General features: G+C 41.1%; 2 protein-coding genes across 2 annotated transcripts; both read left to right on the top strand.

Annotated features, from left to right (window-relative positions):
- The first annotated feature begins 1,380 nt into the window (after window positions 1–1,380).
- On the top strand, window positions 1,381–9,265 carry nfkbie (nuclear factor of kappa light polypeptide gene enhancer in B-cells inhibitor, epsilon). Its single transcript, XM_077510974.1, has 6 exons — window positions 1,381–2,116; window positions 5,963–6,065; window positions 6,608–6,818; window positions 6,947–7,035; window positions 8,361–8,609; window positions 8,692–9,265. Exons 1-6 carry the CDS (start codon window positions 1,809–1,811, stop codon window positions 8,758–8,760), a joined length of 1,029 nt encoding a protein of 342 aa, XP_077367100.1. The 5' UTR covers window positions 1,381–1,808; the 3' UTR covers window positions 8,761–9,265.
- An 891-nt stretch (window positions 9,266–10,156) lies between these two features.
- Window positions 10,157–14,706, top strand: slc35b2 (solute carrier family 35 member B2). Its single transcript, XM_077510737.1, has 4 exons — window positions 10,157–10,370; window positions 11,403–11,593; window positions 11,667–11,827; window positions 13,713–14,706. The coding sequence occupies exons 1-4, from the start codon at window positions 10,351–10,353 to the stop codon at window positions 14,640–14,642; spliced, it is 1,302 nt and encodes a 433-aa protein (XP_077366863.1). The 5' UTR covers window positions 10,157–10,350; the 3' UTR covers window positions 14,643–14,706.
- Window positions 14,707–16,180: the final 1,474 nt, after the last annotated feature.

The raw sequence follows: 16,180 nt of genomic DNA, 5'->3' as shown, positions 1-16,180 counted from the left end.
AAGAGTCTTATAAATGCTCAGATTTATTATAGTGTAAAAAAAAAAAAAAAACATTTAAAAGACAAGTTATTGCGGAATGTTCATGATTTCTGACAGCTTGGGGGAGAGAATCTATTCCAGAACCCTGTGGTTCTGGCTCTGATGCAGCCGGACCTTTTACCTTATGGCAACAGGGCAAACAGATTGTGTGAGGAGCTAATCAGTGGGTTGCAATCAAGATTACATTCAATGTCTGATGTGTGAGTAAAAACAATAATATAAACGCAAGGTCAATGCGTATGTTTTATATGGGCAGCATATGCCCACCTCCTTAAAGTGTACACTTGTATGACTCTACATAAAATAAAATAAGCAAGCATAACAGTGGATAAAAACAGATGGTGGCTGTTGGCAGCAACAATGTTTCCTCTGACAGGCAATATTTGGGATAAATCTGGCTCCCTCTGTTCGGCTGTGTAAGGCCAAACCACAATAAGCATTTTCAAGCAAGAACAGGAAATCGGTGGAAGAAGATGTTATTCCTGCGCCTTTTGGATAGGAGAAGTGTGCAATTAGATTTCACAATGCCTTTTGGCTAAAAATGAAAAGTAACACATACATGTAATATATTCAGCACAATTGGAATGTGGAATGTACTGGAAATAAAACATTTTCGACTGATAAATCACTGAATACTCCCTGGTACTTTGCATACTACTTAGCACGTCTATGTTTGATTTCTTGAGTGCTGCAACTTTCTATGCATTCAAGACAGAACAAAAAGACATTATGTGTTCTTGTCGCCAACCTTTTGCTTCATGGCAGGTTTTGACTTTTGAGAAAGACGTGACTAGCACTGGGTGACGGGATATTTTTTTTTTTACTTCTGCCCTTCCATAACTGATTTAACTAAAATTAAAAAGCAAAACACCCACGGCAATGACACGGAAAAGAACGTGGGGGGCCGCACTAACAATAGACTTTGATGTCAAGTAGGTGGCCGCAAAATATCATCCTACGGGCCACAAATGGCCCCTAGGCCACAGGTTTGAGACCAGTGAAGCACACTCACTTGTTGTGTAAATTCACAAAACGTGTAATTGTAAAGCTTTATGAAAACGTGGGTCTTTTGAGACTGTTTTTGAAGGCACTAATTTCTTTCCGTTTTCATTTTTCAAATTATTAACTTTAACCTGGAACCAGAAATAAACTATTCACCCAAAAAATTAATGTGTGCTTTTGCATTTTAACTCTTAACTTCTAATTGTATCAAATTTGTTTTGGTTTTCACACGTGTATTTTATCTATCTGTACTTATGCCACCGCTAGCAAGGTCCAAAGTACCGTGACAAGCAGTTTCTAGTGAATCTAGTCTGTTTAGTGCGCATGCGCAGTTGTAATTTTTTTTTTTTTTTTTTCCCCCCCTTGTTGTCTGGCACTGGGGATTCCCCGCGTGACAAAAACAGCTCAGCTCTTCACATGTCGTCTCTTCCTCTTCTGGCTTTGCGTTGCTCATATGCTCCCCGCCCGGCGGAGCTCGCCCCGCTAACCGGATATCTCGACGACAGGCAGCCGCTTCGCTTCTCTCGCGTGCGTAATGTGCGTTGAAACTTTCAAAGTCGCCAGCACAACACGTCACAAGCGAGTAATCGTAGCCTTTGATGAACGTCTTTAGTCGTCCAGTGGCATGAAAGGCACCAGCTCTCTCCCTCGGTTCTTTCCACAAGCGGTGGTCTCTTCGTCCTCGGAGTCCCGCTCTCCGGCGGCGACTCCCACCGCCAGTCTTTGAATTGCATCCGGAAAGTAGAAACGAGCCGGGGAGCTCCACAATGGCGAGCGGCGACTGTCGCAAAGATGATTTTCTGGAGGAGAATCGTGTGGATTCGGGCATTAACTCTTACTGCTCCATACTGAAGTCGGAGGAACGCAGCGGCGAGCTCAGCGGGCCGAGGGACAAGTTCTCAGCCGCGGAAGAGCGCTTGGATTCGGCATATGGGTCTTCGTCGCTGACGGTGGAGAGCCTGGCAGAAATAGTCGAGGGCTTCACGTTGGACAACGAGGAAGCACCGGAGACCGGCCCTGCACTCTCAGAACAGGAGGAGAACATTATCACGTCCATTACGGAAGATGGAGATACGTAAGTTAAAAAAAAATAAAATATAGCGTATAATACAGCAAATATAGTTTATTTTGTATTTATAAAGGTTTTTACATGAACTCAAAACACATGACAAGTATGAAAATTAAGCTTTTCTCCTAACCACGTTTTCCAAACGTAACAGGTGAGAGTGTGCAAATAAATCATGTCAGATTGTTTTCTAAATGTAACAGATGAGATTATGCAAATGACTCATGTCGTGCATGCCATTGCAGGTTGATCATAGCATATCCTCCTGACTACCAGGAAAAAAAAAATTGTGAAATCATGTTTATTTTGACATTCCCCAATCTTTGTGAATTGGAATACTGCAAAATATTTTTTTGAAAAACAAAAGAAGTTTTTATTTTTAAGCTATGACGTGTCCACTACAGAGGACGTTTTTTTTTTTAACTTAAATGCTAGGCTCAAATACAGTTAAAATAATTCAAACAATACTTTAATGTGTTCTTAAGAGGCTTATAGAAAACATGCTAACAACATTTCAAGTCTACATTTGTTCAATAAAAAGTGTTATACACTTTTCCTCTTCCCTAAAAAGTGCTTGCACTGAGGGAAGCCATTTTCTTTTATGGTGCAATCAAAGGTACCCACCCCTACACATTTGGTATTATTGTAAAGCTCTGAATGTCATCAAAAGGAGTTAATTCAATCGTATGCACTGGGTGGGAGATATTCAGGTTTAAAAACGTCCACTACAGAGGACAAATTTGAATTGCTGGTAGTCAGGAGGACAACTGAGTCCAATCAAATTGCTCAGATGGAAAGCATGTGTTGCTCCTCGCCTCTGGATGGCGCAAATTCACGGTGTCTTGACAAATTAATCATTATCCAGGCTTCGGTCCATCATTGGGTATTTTGTGGCATGAGGATCAATTGTAACTTCCATCTTTACTGGAGAAACGAATACAGTGGTGCCTTCTCTTGCCCTACGTCTATTTTTTTTTAGGAAAAAAAACTACAAGTAAAGTAGTGTAATGCCAACCAGTGGTGTGCAAAAGTGGGGGTCCAGAGGGGCATTGGCCACAGTCACAATTGTCTCTCAATCTATTTGTCCGATTTCTTTACCCCGGGCCGCAACAGTACTTAGAGATTTTCATGAAGCTCGGGTCCAAATGAAATAACAGTGAAATAAATAACCATCCATCTTGAATCCAGCTACTGATGTCACCTATTAGGCCACACCCCTTGAAGTCACACAGTAAACACACAAATACAACAACAGTATGTATGCACTTAAAAAAAGTCATTTTTCTTTACACACAAAATGGCTGTATTTTTTTGTTGAGCTGGGAAGGAATTATGTCATCTGAATCAATTTGAATGTGAAACTGATTTCATTACCATTAACTCTTCTGATGTATCAGTCAACCTTTTATTTTAAAATATTTCAGCTAACTACCCATTACGCAAGCGCGTATGCTGAAAACAACATTGCATTTGCCCTTGATGCTGGTATTGTAGGGGATTTCATATATTGAGTGGACTTGCAGAGAGGCAGCTATGAAGCTCTGGAGTAAGAAAACAGAAGTGAAAGAGCGAGCAGCGAGGCCTCCTGGACTTCCCCACGCGGTATAGACAAAGCGTGCCGCTGTGAGCGTGGCTTGGCAGTTTTTCATCCAAGAAACTTGTTCATCAAGATAGCACAGTAATGGTTCTGTTTTTGTTTTGTTTTTTAATCCTCGATTCTTATTATCAGTCTGCACTTTTGTAATTTGTCGCACGCGAGCGTTATGACCTGATGTAGGCCTTATCTGCATGTCATCCTTCATTGTTGCCATGTCACCAGTCGGCCTCGCTTGACATCGCAGGCTTTTCCAGCAGTCAATGTAGTTGCAGAATTATTGTTGTGCGTCTGACCTCTTTTTGTTTCCGCTTGATGCTCATCAGTTATGATGCCATGCGGTTTCACTCATACACGTAGTGTCAATATTTGCAAGGGGAAGGAGACTCATGAAGCGTACAAAAAATGCGCTGCAGCTCAGATTAAAAGTCATGCAGACTTCAGTTTTCCTATGTGGGATTTATTTATTTTTTTTGGGTACTTATTCATCAAATGCTGACTCAAACCAGGAAGTCATGTCTTGTTGCAGACGTTCACATGGCTGACCCACTCGTCTGCGGTCATATATATATAAATATGTATATATAACTTGTTTCTTTCGTACTTTTTCAAATGCATTAGATTTTAATGGTTGTAAACACAATATAGCAAATGCAACTGAGATTGAGATAACACCAACTACATTGTTATGTTTTGTTGTTTTTTATGAGCAAAACACTTCAAGCAGGACTCATGCGGGCCGATCATATGAATTTCTCTATTGTCCATATTTCTCATGTGTAGTGACGGTCAACTTGAATATATCATTGAAAAAAACAAAACAAAAACGTTACTCTTCAGTTCCCAGAATGCATTGCATGGCACAATGCATTTAATTAAGTTGTAAGGACATTAATCCTTGTCATAATTTGTGTTTGTGTTACCAATTGTCATATTTAACACTCTCCAGTTGAAGTTAACTGTAAAATTAAACACATAAAAACGGAGAGTTACACTTTAATATATGAATTTCTCTATTGTCCATATTTCTCATGTGTAGTGACGGTCAACTTGAATATATCATTGAAAAAAAACAAAACAAAAACGTTACTCTTCAGTTCCCAGAATGCATTGCATGGCACAATGCATTTAATTAAGTTGTAAGGACATTAATCCTTGTCATAATTTGTGTTTGTGTTACCAATTGTCATATTTAACACTCTCCAGTTGAAGTTAACTGTAAAATTAAACACATAAAAACGGAGAGTTACACTTTAATACACACAAATACAAGTCACACTATGTATCCTGTTATTACCCCAACGTAGCTAGCTTAAAGCTAATACACAATGAAAAACGCCATTGACCCGCTAGTGAAAATTAGCACGCTACTCGCGGCATTCAAATCCCCCAAAATAACGGGAATTCATGCACAAGCGCTGTGGGAGGTACACAGACAAGAACCTGGAAGCTGGGCACGGGCATATCCTCTACCAACGCTGCAAAAAAATAAAAAATAAATGTATTTTATTGACAAATCTTGAGCGCTACCTTCTTCGCATATCTTAATCCGAGGACCCACACTGCCGCTATGTGGCCAAGTCATGTACAGCGTGAACAGCGTTCCCAATGAAGACACACACAGGGCCAAAACAAATATGAATAAATATATATTTATTAATTTACGCGGTCGTTATGTTAATAGTAATAAATAATGAGAGTAGTGTGTAAAACTGTAAATGTAAACAGTAAACTGTAAATGGTTAAGAAAAACAATCAGCAAATATCATTTTGGCTGATTGAAGGGCTATAATCACCAATTCAGTCAGGCAGGCCCGACTAATTATTATTTTCTCTTCTTTTTTTTTTCTTCTTTTTTTTGCTGTGCTTAACTGAAACTAAATAAAACAAGCTATGTATCTGCAACTTGATTTGCTGTGTGTAAGCAAGCACTAAAAGTTTTGGCTCTTGGATGTCATGCTGAAAAGCATTTTTGTTTGTCTCAAATGCTTGTCTTGTTCTTTAGTCTAAATTAAGATCGAATGCTTGGTTCCATTTCCTGTCTTTTGCACACAACAACACAACATTTAATTTGCTACAACTTCCCCTTCAGGCTATGAGGTTACTCTGTTTTTTGTTGTTGTTCTTTTTGCTATTAAATGTTATTTTCCATCCTTTTTTAATTAAAAAACAACAACATTTGACTGTTTGTTAAACGTTTGAATGAATTGTGAGTAAATTTGACAGGCATTTTTTATTTTTATTTTTTGCATCTTGTGTAGAATCCTGCACCTGGCCATCATCCACGAGGACACACTCATTGCACGGCAGTTGATCCAATTATTCCCAAAAGAAGTCCTGGACATACAAAACTATTTGTATCAGGTACGTTCGTGGGTGGCCACTGTGGATTGTGGAAGTTTTTTTTTTTTTTTTTTTTTTTTTTTTTTTTTTTTTTTTTTTCTCCCCCTTCTATATAGTTCCAGAGAACTATTCTTCCTCTTTTATATACAGTCAGGACCAGCCTCCCTTTGGGACGTCCCTGTAGGTGGTTCCAGTATTGGCTCACTAGTTGCTTTCAGCGGAAACTCCCGTGCTCTTCCTCGGTAGAAATAGAACAGCGCAGCGAATTGTTACAGTCCTGCCAAACTGTGATCAGGTTTTTGCCTGTGAAAAGTGACAGAACATGTCAGTGGAAACCTCAGAAGATGCAAAGTTAATACTCAGCAATGACTCAGTCCACTTTGCTTGCCTAATTTCCTCTTGGTAGTCATTTGAAGACATGCTAACATTTGTACAATGTGTGTGTGTGTTTTTTTTTTTTTTTTATGGCAACCACCCACGCACGTTGCCTAGTTATGCTGTCTTAAGTGCATGATCCTTCATGTTTTACATAACAGAAATGTCTCGAATTCATTATTGTGCAGACTCCTTTGCATCTGGCCACCTACTTGAACCTAACAGAAGTGGTCAAGACTCTCGTGGCCAAAAGCATCAGCGTTGAGCTACAAGACCGGGACGGAAACACAGCCCTCCACGTGGCCTGCCATCACGGCCTGACCTCTTGTGCCGCAGAGATGACCAGCGAGATGTCTCCCAGCGAGCTGGCCCTGGTCCTGGAAACCCAAAACTGGAAAGGTGAGAGTCGTGTTTGCTGATGTAACTCATCTGGTGGCTTTTTGTTGTTGTTAGTGGGTTTCCCAAATAACAACATTGCTGTCTCTTATTAAATTTCCACATCTCAAACTACAAAAATCCGCTTGCAGGTCTTGCCTGTCTTCACTTGGCAGCGCTCAGCCGGCAACACCAGATTATGAAATTCTTGATGGCAAAGGGCGCGGACCTGAATGTCAAGGTTAGTGTTACAAGCCTTCCGTTCAGTCATCTCTTCACATTGAACACTTTATTCTTGAACTCTTGAACTTCTTTTTTGTCATAACCTTATAAATATATGAAATTCAAACGTATCAGCATTCTTCATTTTCAAACTTAAGCATTACATTACCCTCTGTATCATATTTATTTTATCCATCCATCCATTTTCTTGACCGCTTATTCCTCACAAGGGTCGCGGGGGTGCTGGCGCCTATCTCAGCTGGCTCTGGGCAGTAGGCGGGGGACACCCTGGACTGGTTGCCAGCCAATCGCAGGGCACACAGAGACGAACAACCATCCACACTCACAAGCACACCTAGGGATAATTCGGCGTGTCCAATTAACCTGCCATGCATGTCTTTGGAATGTGGGAGGAGACCGGAGTACCCGGAGAAGACCCACGCGGGCACGGGGAGAACATGCAAACTCCACCCAGGAAGGCCGGAGCCTGGACTCGAACCGGAGTCCTCAGAACTGGGAGGCGGACGTGCTAACCACTCGACCACCGTGCCGCCTATTTATTTTAGCTTGTGTTATTTTCACAAGTCCTGGTGAATTTGTGGGCAAACCTGGGACCTCAATGATTGTAATTTGTGCTGCATGTGGAAATGTGTGTTGGTATAAAGGAAAAAAAAAGTCCTTGAATATATATGTATCCTTGAATTTTGAGGAAAAGAAAATTCTGCAACTCTTTAAATTTTAAAAAAGTTACAATAAAAAAATGTCAAATTAAAGTACTGTGTAGTAAAACAGTATTTACAGAACAAATAATGGGTTTTCCTGCGCGTTTTGGCCTCTTATAACTCGTTTGTCACAAATTGGGAAGAATTTGTGCCTTTGAATAGTGTTATCTTATCAGTGGGTATGTGTTTCAACAGTATTTGTGTGTGAATATTTGTTATTTGAAGGACAAGTACTCCCGAAGTTGATGCTAACTTCCGGTTAGCATTTGAATGGGATCCTCCATTCACTTGCGTTAGCATTTGCGCTAGGCTCGCGATGTGTTAAAAACGTAGCCTGTATGTAATTCTTCTTATCGTGTGTTTAGTTTGACTGGAGTGTCATTAAACAGCTTAAAGGACACTTACGGACGGCAGAATCGCACTGATTCGCTCCGGGCTAGCTACAAGCTATATGGTGCATTCAGGGTCCTTTCACAACGTAGGGAACTTGTAAACGCACTGCAGCAGTCTGCACATTAATCTTTTTTTTTGTTTATTTGTTTTTCTGATTGAATTGCGATAAAATTTATATTTATAATAATACTTTTTTTGTCCCATTTGTGACGATATTTATCAATTACAGGAGGGAACTAGCGGCAAAACGGCGCTCCATCTCGCCGTGGAGATTCACGACACGGCGTCGGTGAAGCTGCTGCTCGGCGGCGGCGCCAACGTGGACGCCGCCATGTTCAACGGCTGCACGCCGCTCCATCTGGCCGTGGGCAGGCAGGACGCGGCCATCGCCAATCTCCTCTGCCAGGCCGGCGCCGACACCATGCTGCGCAACGTGGAGGACGAGACGGCGCTGGACCTGGCCGACGGCAACAACGATGTAAGATGGCAAAAAAAAAATTAAAAAAAATGCTTCCAGTAACAATACGGTATTGCTGAAGCGCTGTTTTGTTGTTTTTCAGATTCTGGCTCTGTTTCCATTTGATGACATTCAGATCTCGGGGAGGTCAGTGGTTGGTGTGAACTTTTGAGCTCCTGCTGAGTCGGGTTTACTGTACGATGGCCACAAGTTTTTGTTAGTGTTTGAACTGTACTATTTGTAGTACGTTGTGATTGAGTTTGTATTTATATGTTCTATAGACAGATGTTTGCATCACTTAAAAGTCTGTCTTCATCATTTTGAACACAGAAAACAATCAGCTTGATACTCTGCTCTTCACAGGCACATCCATTAAAATTTCTAAAAAGATCTACCTCTTTCTCATCAACACTTTCAATAGCTAGTAATCAAAATTTCAAATATTGTTTTTCCTCTTTCTTAAATTTCACCGCAGTACCTAATTTGTTTGGCTGTTTTGATTTTTTTTTTCAAGCATAGCTTTTTGCTATAGGCTGCATAATTCCACATAGAAGTGTTTTATCTATGACAGTAAATTGTTTCTGCTTTACAATTTGGTTTTAATTGCACTGCCCTGATTAGTTGATGGAAATAATTTCATGCTCATTTATTTTGTAATAAAATGGATGAAAAAACAAGTGTCATGTCCCTTTTGTGTGAATGTGACTCTGTGACACGTTAATATTTTTAAACGATTCATTTTACCTGCAATGCACAACATCGGCTTAAGAGCTCACCAAACATTTTCATATTTGTACACAACCTATAATCATATCCAGTGGATTCCACTTGTGGCCTTCGAAACGACACAAGTTTTCGCACAGTTAATGAAGTTTCCCAGGAGCTTGTACAGAATAATTGGTTTAAAAGCTTCACACTATTGACAAAAAAAAAAAAAGTTTTGCAATAGTTGCTCAATGTGCTTAAAATAATTCAACAAATAATTTCATTTTCGTGAAAATGAATATAGGCTCCAAATACGGGTTATCGTCTCCTTGACTACTAATTGGCATTAGGTTTGGAAAATTAAAAAAAAAAAAAAAAAATGCTAACCATGCCGAGCATAAATGAGTATTGCATGATTTTGCATTGATTCAGCTGTTTTATCAAGTTTACTTCAATAAATTACTAATGAATTGAGTTAATGTAAACAAAAAAATAATCAAACGTTTACCAATTAAAACAAAATTATAATACAGTTCAAATTATTTTTTACGTTTTTACATCATATTTTTTTCCACGAGTGACTTGGCTTATTCACGTTTTACCATGATAATTTTCACGTTTTTATTTAAGTTTCAGGTTTTTACATGATAGGTTTCATATTTTAGCGTAAATGAAACGTGAAACTTAGCATGTTAAATGTGGTAGCTTCACGTAATGACGTGTATGGATTTTTTCTTCTTAAAACATGACGTCAGCATCGACGAGCAACATTGCAATGACTCCTCCGTGAGGACAGGAGGCGCTATGTAAATATCAATTCATCCACAACCCGTGATGTTGGGAAGAGGAGGGCGCCTTTTCCTGTTTGAGTCAACCACTGAAGTCAACACATCGGCTTTTCATCAGAAGTTGAAGCTAGCAGGCTAAAAGCAACTCGTCCCGGAGAAAACAAACCCTCCTATGTTACCTCCGTCTTTACGACGGACCGACTTTATGTTCCCTTTCGGCGTTTGAATGTGTCGGCGCTTCGCCGGGTGTCGGGCCACACAGGAGGAAAATGTCATCTTTTTCACGGAGGTAATTTTGCACCATTAGCAAACCTTAACTTTAGCTTAAGTTCGTTTCCTTTGACGAGCTAAATATAAAATATTTTGACTTTTGAATAGCTTACGTTTTATTTGTCATTGTCATCATTATGTATATATATTTTTTCATTTTAGAATTATGTTAAATTTATTGTGAAGACCAAATCCTCGTTATGAGATGTCATAATGTGACATATTGATGATGATAATGAGAGCAGATGTTGCAGTTTGAATTTTGCAACGTTGTTTCAAAGCAGGGTCAGAAACCTACTATATTTGTATCAGAACATCTTTTGCAGAATGCAATATAAATGTTTTCTGATACATAGTCTTCATTCAATGAGCCAGTAAATGTTGAGTCTGGAAAAAAAAATATTTCTGTTCATTTTCTTTTCATAAGAGATGAACGCAGTTTAAAGTTGCAGCTTGCTGGCCGACCTGCGCAGAACATTCTTGCTTGTACAGGTCCCAGGTCTTGCTGCAGTGGGCTCCTGGCAGTCCAAGCCACAAAGCGCACAAAGACACTCTGTGTGAGTCGGACCTCACCCCGAATGGGATCCGATCCCTCTGCCACGGAGGCAAAGGAGCACACCTTTTTCATTCATGCGCTAAGGGTGTCATCATTAATACTCAATTAGTAATAAATGTGTTCTTTTTGGTCTTTTTGGGCGGGGGTGAGAAATTATTTATTTTGGAGGTATTTGAAATGTTTGTTCAATGTTTTTTTTTTTAGAAAATTCTACAAAGATGCTGCCGCTTGTCACAATGCTACTTTAATTCCGACTTGTTGCATCGTGTAGACTAGATGTGTTCAAACTTTTACCACTCTTAAGTACCACCATCATGATCAACATTAAAATACAGTAGTTCATTTTTTTCCATCTAAGGAAACTTGGGGCGTTAATTTGTGAACCGCCAGGCTTCTCAGTCTGTTGCCCTCTGCAGCTGTACTTGAATAATGGTTCAATCAAAATGTATCGTACATAAAGTTAACTAACTTTTAAACTGTGTGAATGCCTCACAGGTTCTGTCCCGCCCTGGTGTTGCTTCTCTTGCCATCCGTGGCCGCCACGGAAGAAGAGTCTTCCCTACTGGATGGCTGGCGTGATGTGTGGTTGTTTCGGTTCCTGGTCAACATCCTGGGATACTCGACCATCATTATCCCCGGCTACCTCCTTATCCGCTACTTCAAGCGCACCAATTACCTGGACACAGGTCTGTCTGTTTTGCTGTCATCCCGCTCCATTTTGAATCGATACCTCATGCGGGTTGTTGACATATTTTTCAGGTAGTGGCTTATTCTATCCGGTCATCAAGGCGTGTGTGTTTGGAAGTGAGGCAAAGACGGGCCTGTTGGACGACGTGTCAGTCCTCTCCAGGAACGAGGGGGATTCGGGCTCGTTGTTGCGACAGGCCGTTCGGTTGCTCTTTTGTGCTGCTGGACTTCAGGTGAGGATACACCCGTTAAATACACAACAATATATATGTATGGTAAGCTTAAAAATGAGTCAGTTATGACCTAATCCTTTTATGATCCTTGAATCCTTATGCTTCTATTTGCACAGATACAGGGAGGTTTGTTTCATGTTTGTTTTAGCTATGAGTAAGCTCACTGACGGTTTGGTTTCAGGTCTTTTGCTTATATAGAGTCCTGTGTTACTGTACTAAAATAAAGATAAATGAACCATGAATTAATATGAAAGACAGTTTTTAAGAAAATAGTTGTTTTTTTATGTAAATACACAGTCGTTTAAGTGTTCTATGACATCTTCACAAAATTCAACCAAACATATGCGGCGTAAACAAAAATCAGTATGTCATATGTCAGTTTAAAATAACTTTACAATGTTTCCAGAGTAAGTGACGTGCAAACATGTTTAGTGCACTTCTTAGAGGTAAATTTCTTTACAATGATATGAAATGTGCAGCCCCACTAATCTAAACACGGTACACAAAATCCACCCGCTTTAACCATCTCAGGGGGCCGCCATTTTGCCACTTGCTGTCGAACAAAATGGCACCTGCTTAGGACTCAGGCAACGACCAATCATGGCTCAGCTCGCGCACGTCACGTGACCAAACTCAGAAGACAGGTAAGCCGCGATTGGTCGTTACCTGGTGCTGCATTCAAGGAAGGGGGGAAGTTGTATTTATCTCACTCAGATTGTCATGGTTCTGAACTTAAAGTGTTAAAGGCAAATGTAAACAACAAAGATGGCTGATTCCGATAATTTTTTGACCTGGTTAACGCAGTCAGTACAAATTACGTTGTGTTATGTTGGCTATGTCAAATAACTAAGTCAAAGTAACATAAGTTAAAATCTTGTAAATCATGTTTTGCCATTTCGGTCTGTCTGTTTCTTTCCCCCAACTTCGCAATTCGAATCTCAGAGTGGAAGTATGAGGTCTGAAGAGGCCGAACTTCCCGCCTTTCTCGAATGCAACATAAGCCCTGAGCAACTGTGATGTCATTTTCAGTCGACAGCAAGTGGCAAAAACAAAATGGCTGGAACCTGAGATGGATTAAAAACAAGTGTTTTTTTGCTGCTCAGCTCATGTTCCACAAATGCAATATGAATCACAATGCAAGTGTTTTAAACTAGTGGGAGCGCATAGAACATATTGTAAAATAAAAACAGCAACAGAAAGATTGACTTGCTCTATTAGCCCGTAGGCAGTATTGTGACCCGTTTTGGGCTTTTTGATGGTTCTGACCAAGTCATTTCAAAATAAGATATGGCCTACGGGTTACGCACGGAACATACCACTATATAAATTAGAGCTGTCAAGATTAATCGACAAGTAATCTATTATAATATTAATTGACAACTATTTTAATAATTGAGTAGCCCTTTTTTTTAAATTAAAAATTGTCCAAATCCTCTGATTTTAGCATATCAACTAATTGTTCGCCGATTTCTGTAGTCTTTCTTCTGAGTTTAATCAAAATAAGACATTTGCAAACATCTGTTTTTACAGTACTTTGGAAAACAATGACTGAACCTATAATGTGGTACATCAATCCCCCTTTTTTTACATCTCTATACGAATACAAAGTAAGAACTAAACACCAATCACTGGTCAATAAATGGTAATCTGGGAAAATAAATGCTTTTGTAATACACTTTAATGCAAAGTTGAAATTAATCTGATTAATCGATTGAATAATGGATTCTAAAAATATTTGATAGCGACAGCTCTAATAAATAAAATGCATAGGTACCGAAATCCAAAATGAGTTGCAATGTCCACTTGAATTTGATGTAATATTCAGCCCCCCCCCCCTTTTAGTCCCCACCCACCTTGCGCTCACTTGGCTGTTTTGGTGTGCCAGGCGTCGTACCTGACATGGGGGGTCCTGCAGGAGCGGGTCATGACCCGATCCTACGGCGCCTCCACCCCGGAGGAAGGCGGCGAGCGATTCAAGGACTCTCAGTTTTTGGTCTTCATGAACCGCATTTTGGCGCTGAGCGTGTCGGGCCTGTGGTGCCTGCTGTTCAAGCAGCCGCGCCACAGCACGCCCATGTACAAGTACTCGTTCGCCTCGCTCTCCAACATCATGAGCAGCTGGTGCCAGTACGAGGCGCTCAAGTACATCAGCTTCCCCACGCAGGTCCTGGCAAAGGCCTCCAAGGTGATTCCCGTCATGCTCATGGGCAAGATAGTTTCCCAGAAGAGCTACGAGTACTGGGAGTACCTGACGGCGGCGCTGATCTCGCTGGGCGTCAGCATGTTCCTGCTGTCCAGCGGCGATTCCGACAAGCGCCCGTCCACCGTCACCACGTTCAGCGGCGTGCTCATACTGGGCGGCTACATCGTCTTCGACAGCTTCACGTCCAACTGGCAGGACAACCTCTTCAAACACAAGATGTCCTCGGTCCAAATGATGTTCGGCGTCAACCTGTTCTCGTGCCTCTTCACCGTCTTCTCGCTGCTGGAGCAGGGCGCCTTCTTCGACTCGCTGGCGTTCATGACGCGCCACTCGGAGTTCGCCGTCCACGCCGTGCTGCTGTCGGTGTGCTCGGCGTGCGGGCAGCTCTTCATCTTCTACACCATCAACCGCTTCGGCGCCGCCGTCTTCACCATCATCATGACGCTGCGGCAGGCGTTCGCCATCCTCCTCTCATGCTTCCTGTACGGCCACGCCGTCACGCCGGTGGGCGGCGTGGGCGTCGGCGTGGTGTTCCTCGCGCTCTTCCTGCGCGTGTACGCCCGCGGTCGGGCGAAGGCGGGCCGGCGGCAGGCGCCGCCGCAGAAGGTGTAGCGTTTGCGGCAAACTGAAGGACTGAGGCCACGTTTTCGGTGGTGCTTTTTTTTTTTTTTTTTTTTTTTTTTTTTTTTTTAAATGGCTCGCGTCCTTTGTTTTCGTGTCTGTTTGGTACTGAAAGGGATGTTTTGTTTTTTTGTGCCTCCAAACGGTTCATGAGATTTTGAAGCTGTTTCACAATCGGCCTTGTTTCAGTCACACGATGTTCTTTTCTTTTAAAGGGATACTTGACTCATTGAGCCATTTTCAGCAGTAAAAAGTTACAACTATGAATATTTTGTCTATAATTAATATGGTGACTTCATTATTTTTTTATGTACAATTAGTACCTTTAAAATCTGCCTCCTAGTTCTGAGGACTCGGGTTCGAGTCCAGGCTCCGGCCTTCCTGGGTGGAGATTGCATGTTCTCCCAGTGCCCGCGTGGGTCTTCTCCGGGTACTCCGGTCTCCTCCCACATTCCAAAGACATGCATGGCAGGTTAATTGGGCGCTCCGAATTGTCCCGAATTGTTCAATGAGTCAAGTATCCCTTGAAACCACCATTGCTAGTTACTGAGAAATCTTACTCCATAAAAAGTTACATATTCATCTTTTGGGAGAAATTTCAGGATAAACCAAAAATGCACAGGAAAATTGAGTTCGAGTGGTGTCAAATCCAAGGGTCTGGGGCCAGTTCCGGCCCGCTGCATCATTTTATGTGGCCCGAACTAGGGGTGGGAACCTCTGGGTAGCTCACGATACGATATGCAATACAAGGCTCACGATAACGATTATCTCACGGTATGACAACACCGCAATTATCAATATATTAGTCAGGTAATAAATCCACGATAATCTACGATAAAACTACTCAAGACATAAACCGATTTTTTTTTTCAATGAGAAAATTGTTTCTTTTTGTACCATCACGGAAACACAATATTCATCAAACTGGTGTCCTCTTCGCAAGTGGGTACTTTAGTGTATTTTTTTTTTTAAACAAATACAAATGACTTAACAGAGACAACTTTTTGTGAACAAATGTGTCTTTCTTAAACACTTTTGTCAGTCAGTTACATATTCAATGAGGAACCGCACGATACGTGTCTCCACACTTAATTAATATTTACAATATTCGGGCTAGTCATGCTAGAATGAATGTAAACAGTCTACTAGCGAGATGTCTGCTGCGCTAAATATACTAATTCTGTCCGAGAATGATATCCCTGTTGTCAAATTCACTGGCATAGACGTCATAAGAAAAGACGAGGAACTGATCCACAGGTAGTTTTTTTTTTTTTTTTTTTTTTTTTTTTCCCCCCCCTCCCCTTCAAAACATCGTCCTAAGCAACTGACACTGACATTCTCCAGTTTCAACAAACTATCCTTCCTTTACCACCATATGCCCCTTGTCATCTAGTAGCATGCATGCATGCCCCCCAACAAAACGTTTACTACATATGAAGGTGAAAGGCTTAATTTCGCTGCCGTTGAACTGCTCTTTTGGACGTCCGCACAAGTTGATCCCCGTTCACATTTAGGACTCTGAATTTTTG

Source organism: Festucalex cinctus, chromosome 21 (genome assembly GCF_051991245.1).
Source record: "Festucalex cinctus isolate MCC-2025b chromosome 21, RoL_Fcin_1.0, whole genome shotgun sequence".
Lineage (NCBI taxonomy): Eukaryota > Metazoa > Chordata > Actinopteri > Syngnathiformes > Syngnathidae > Festucalex > Festucalex cinctus.
The sequence above is the reverse complement of the archived record's forward strand: the minus strand, read 5'-3'. Positions and strand labels throughout refer to the sequence as shown.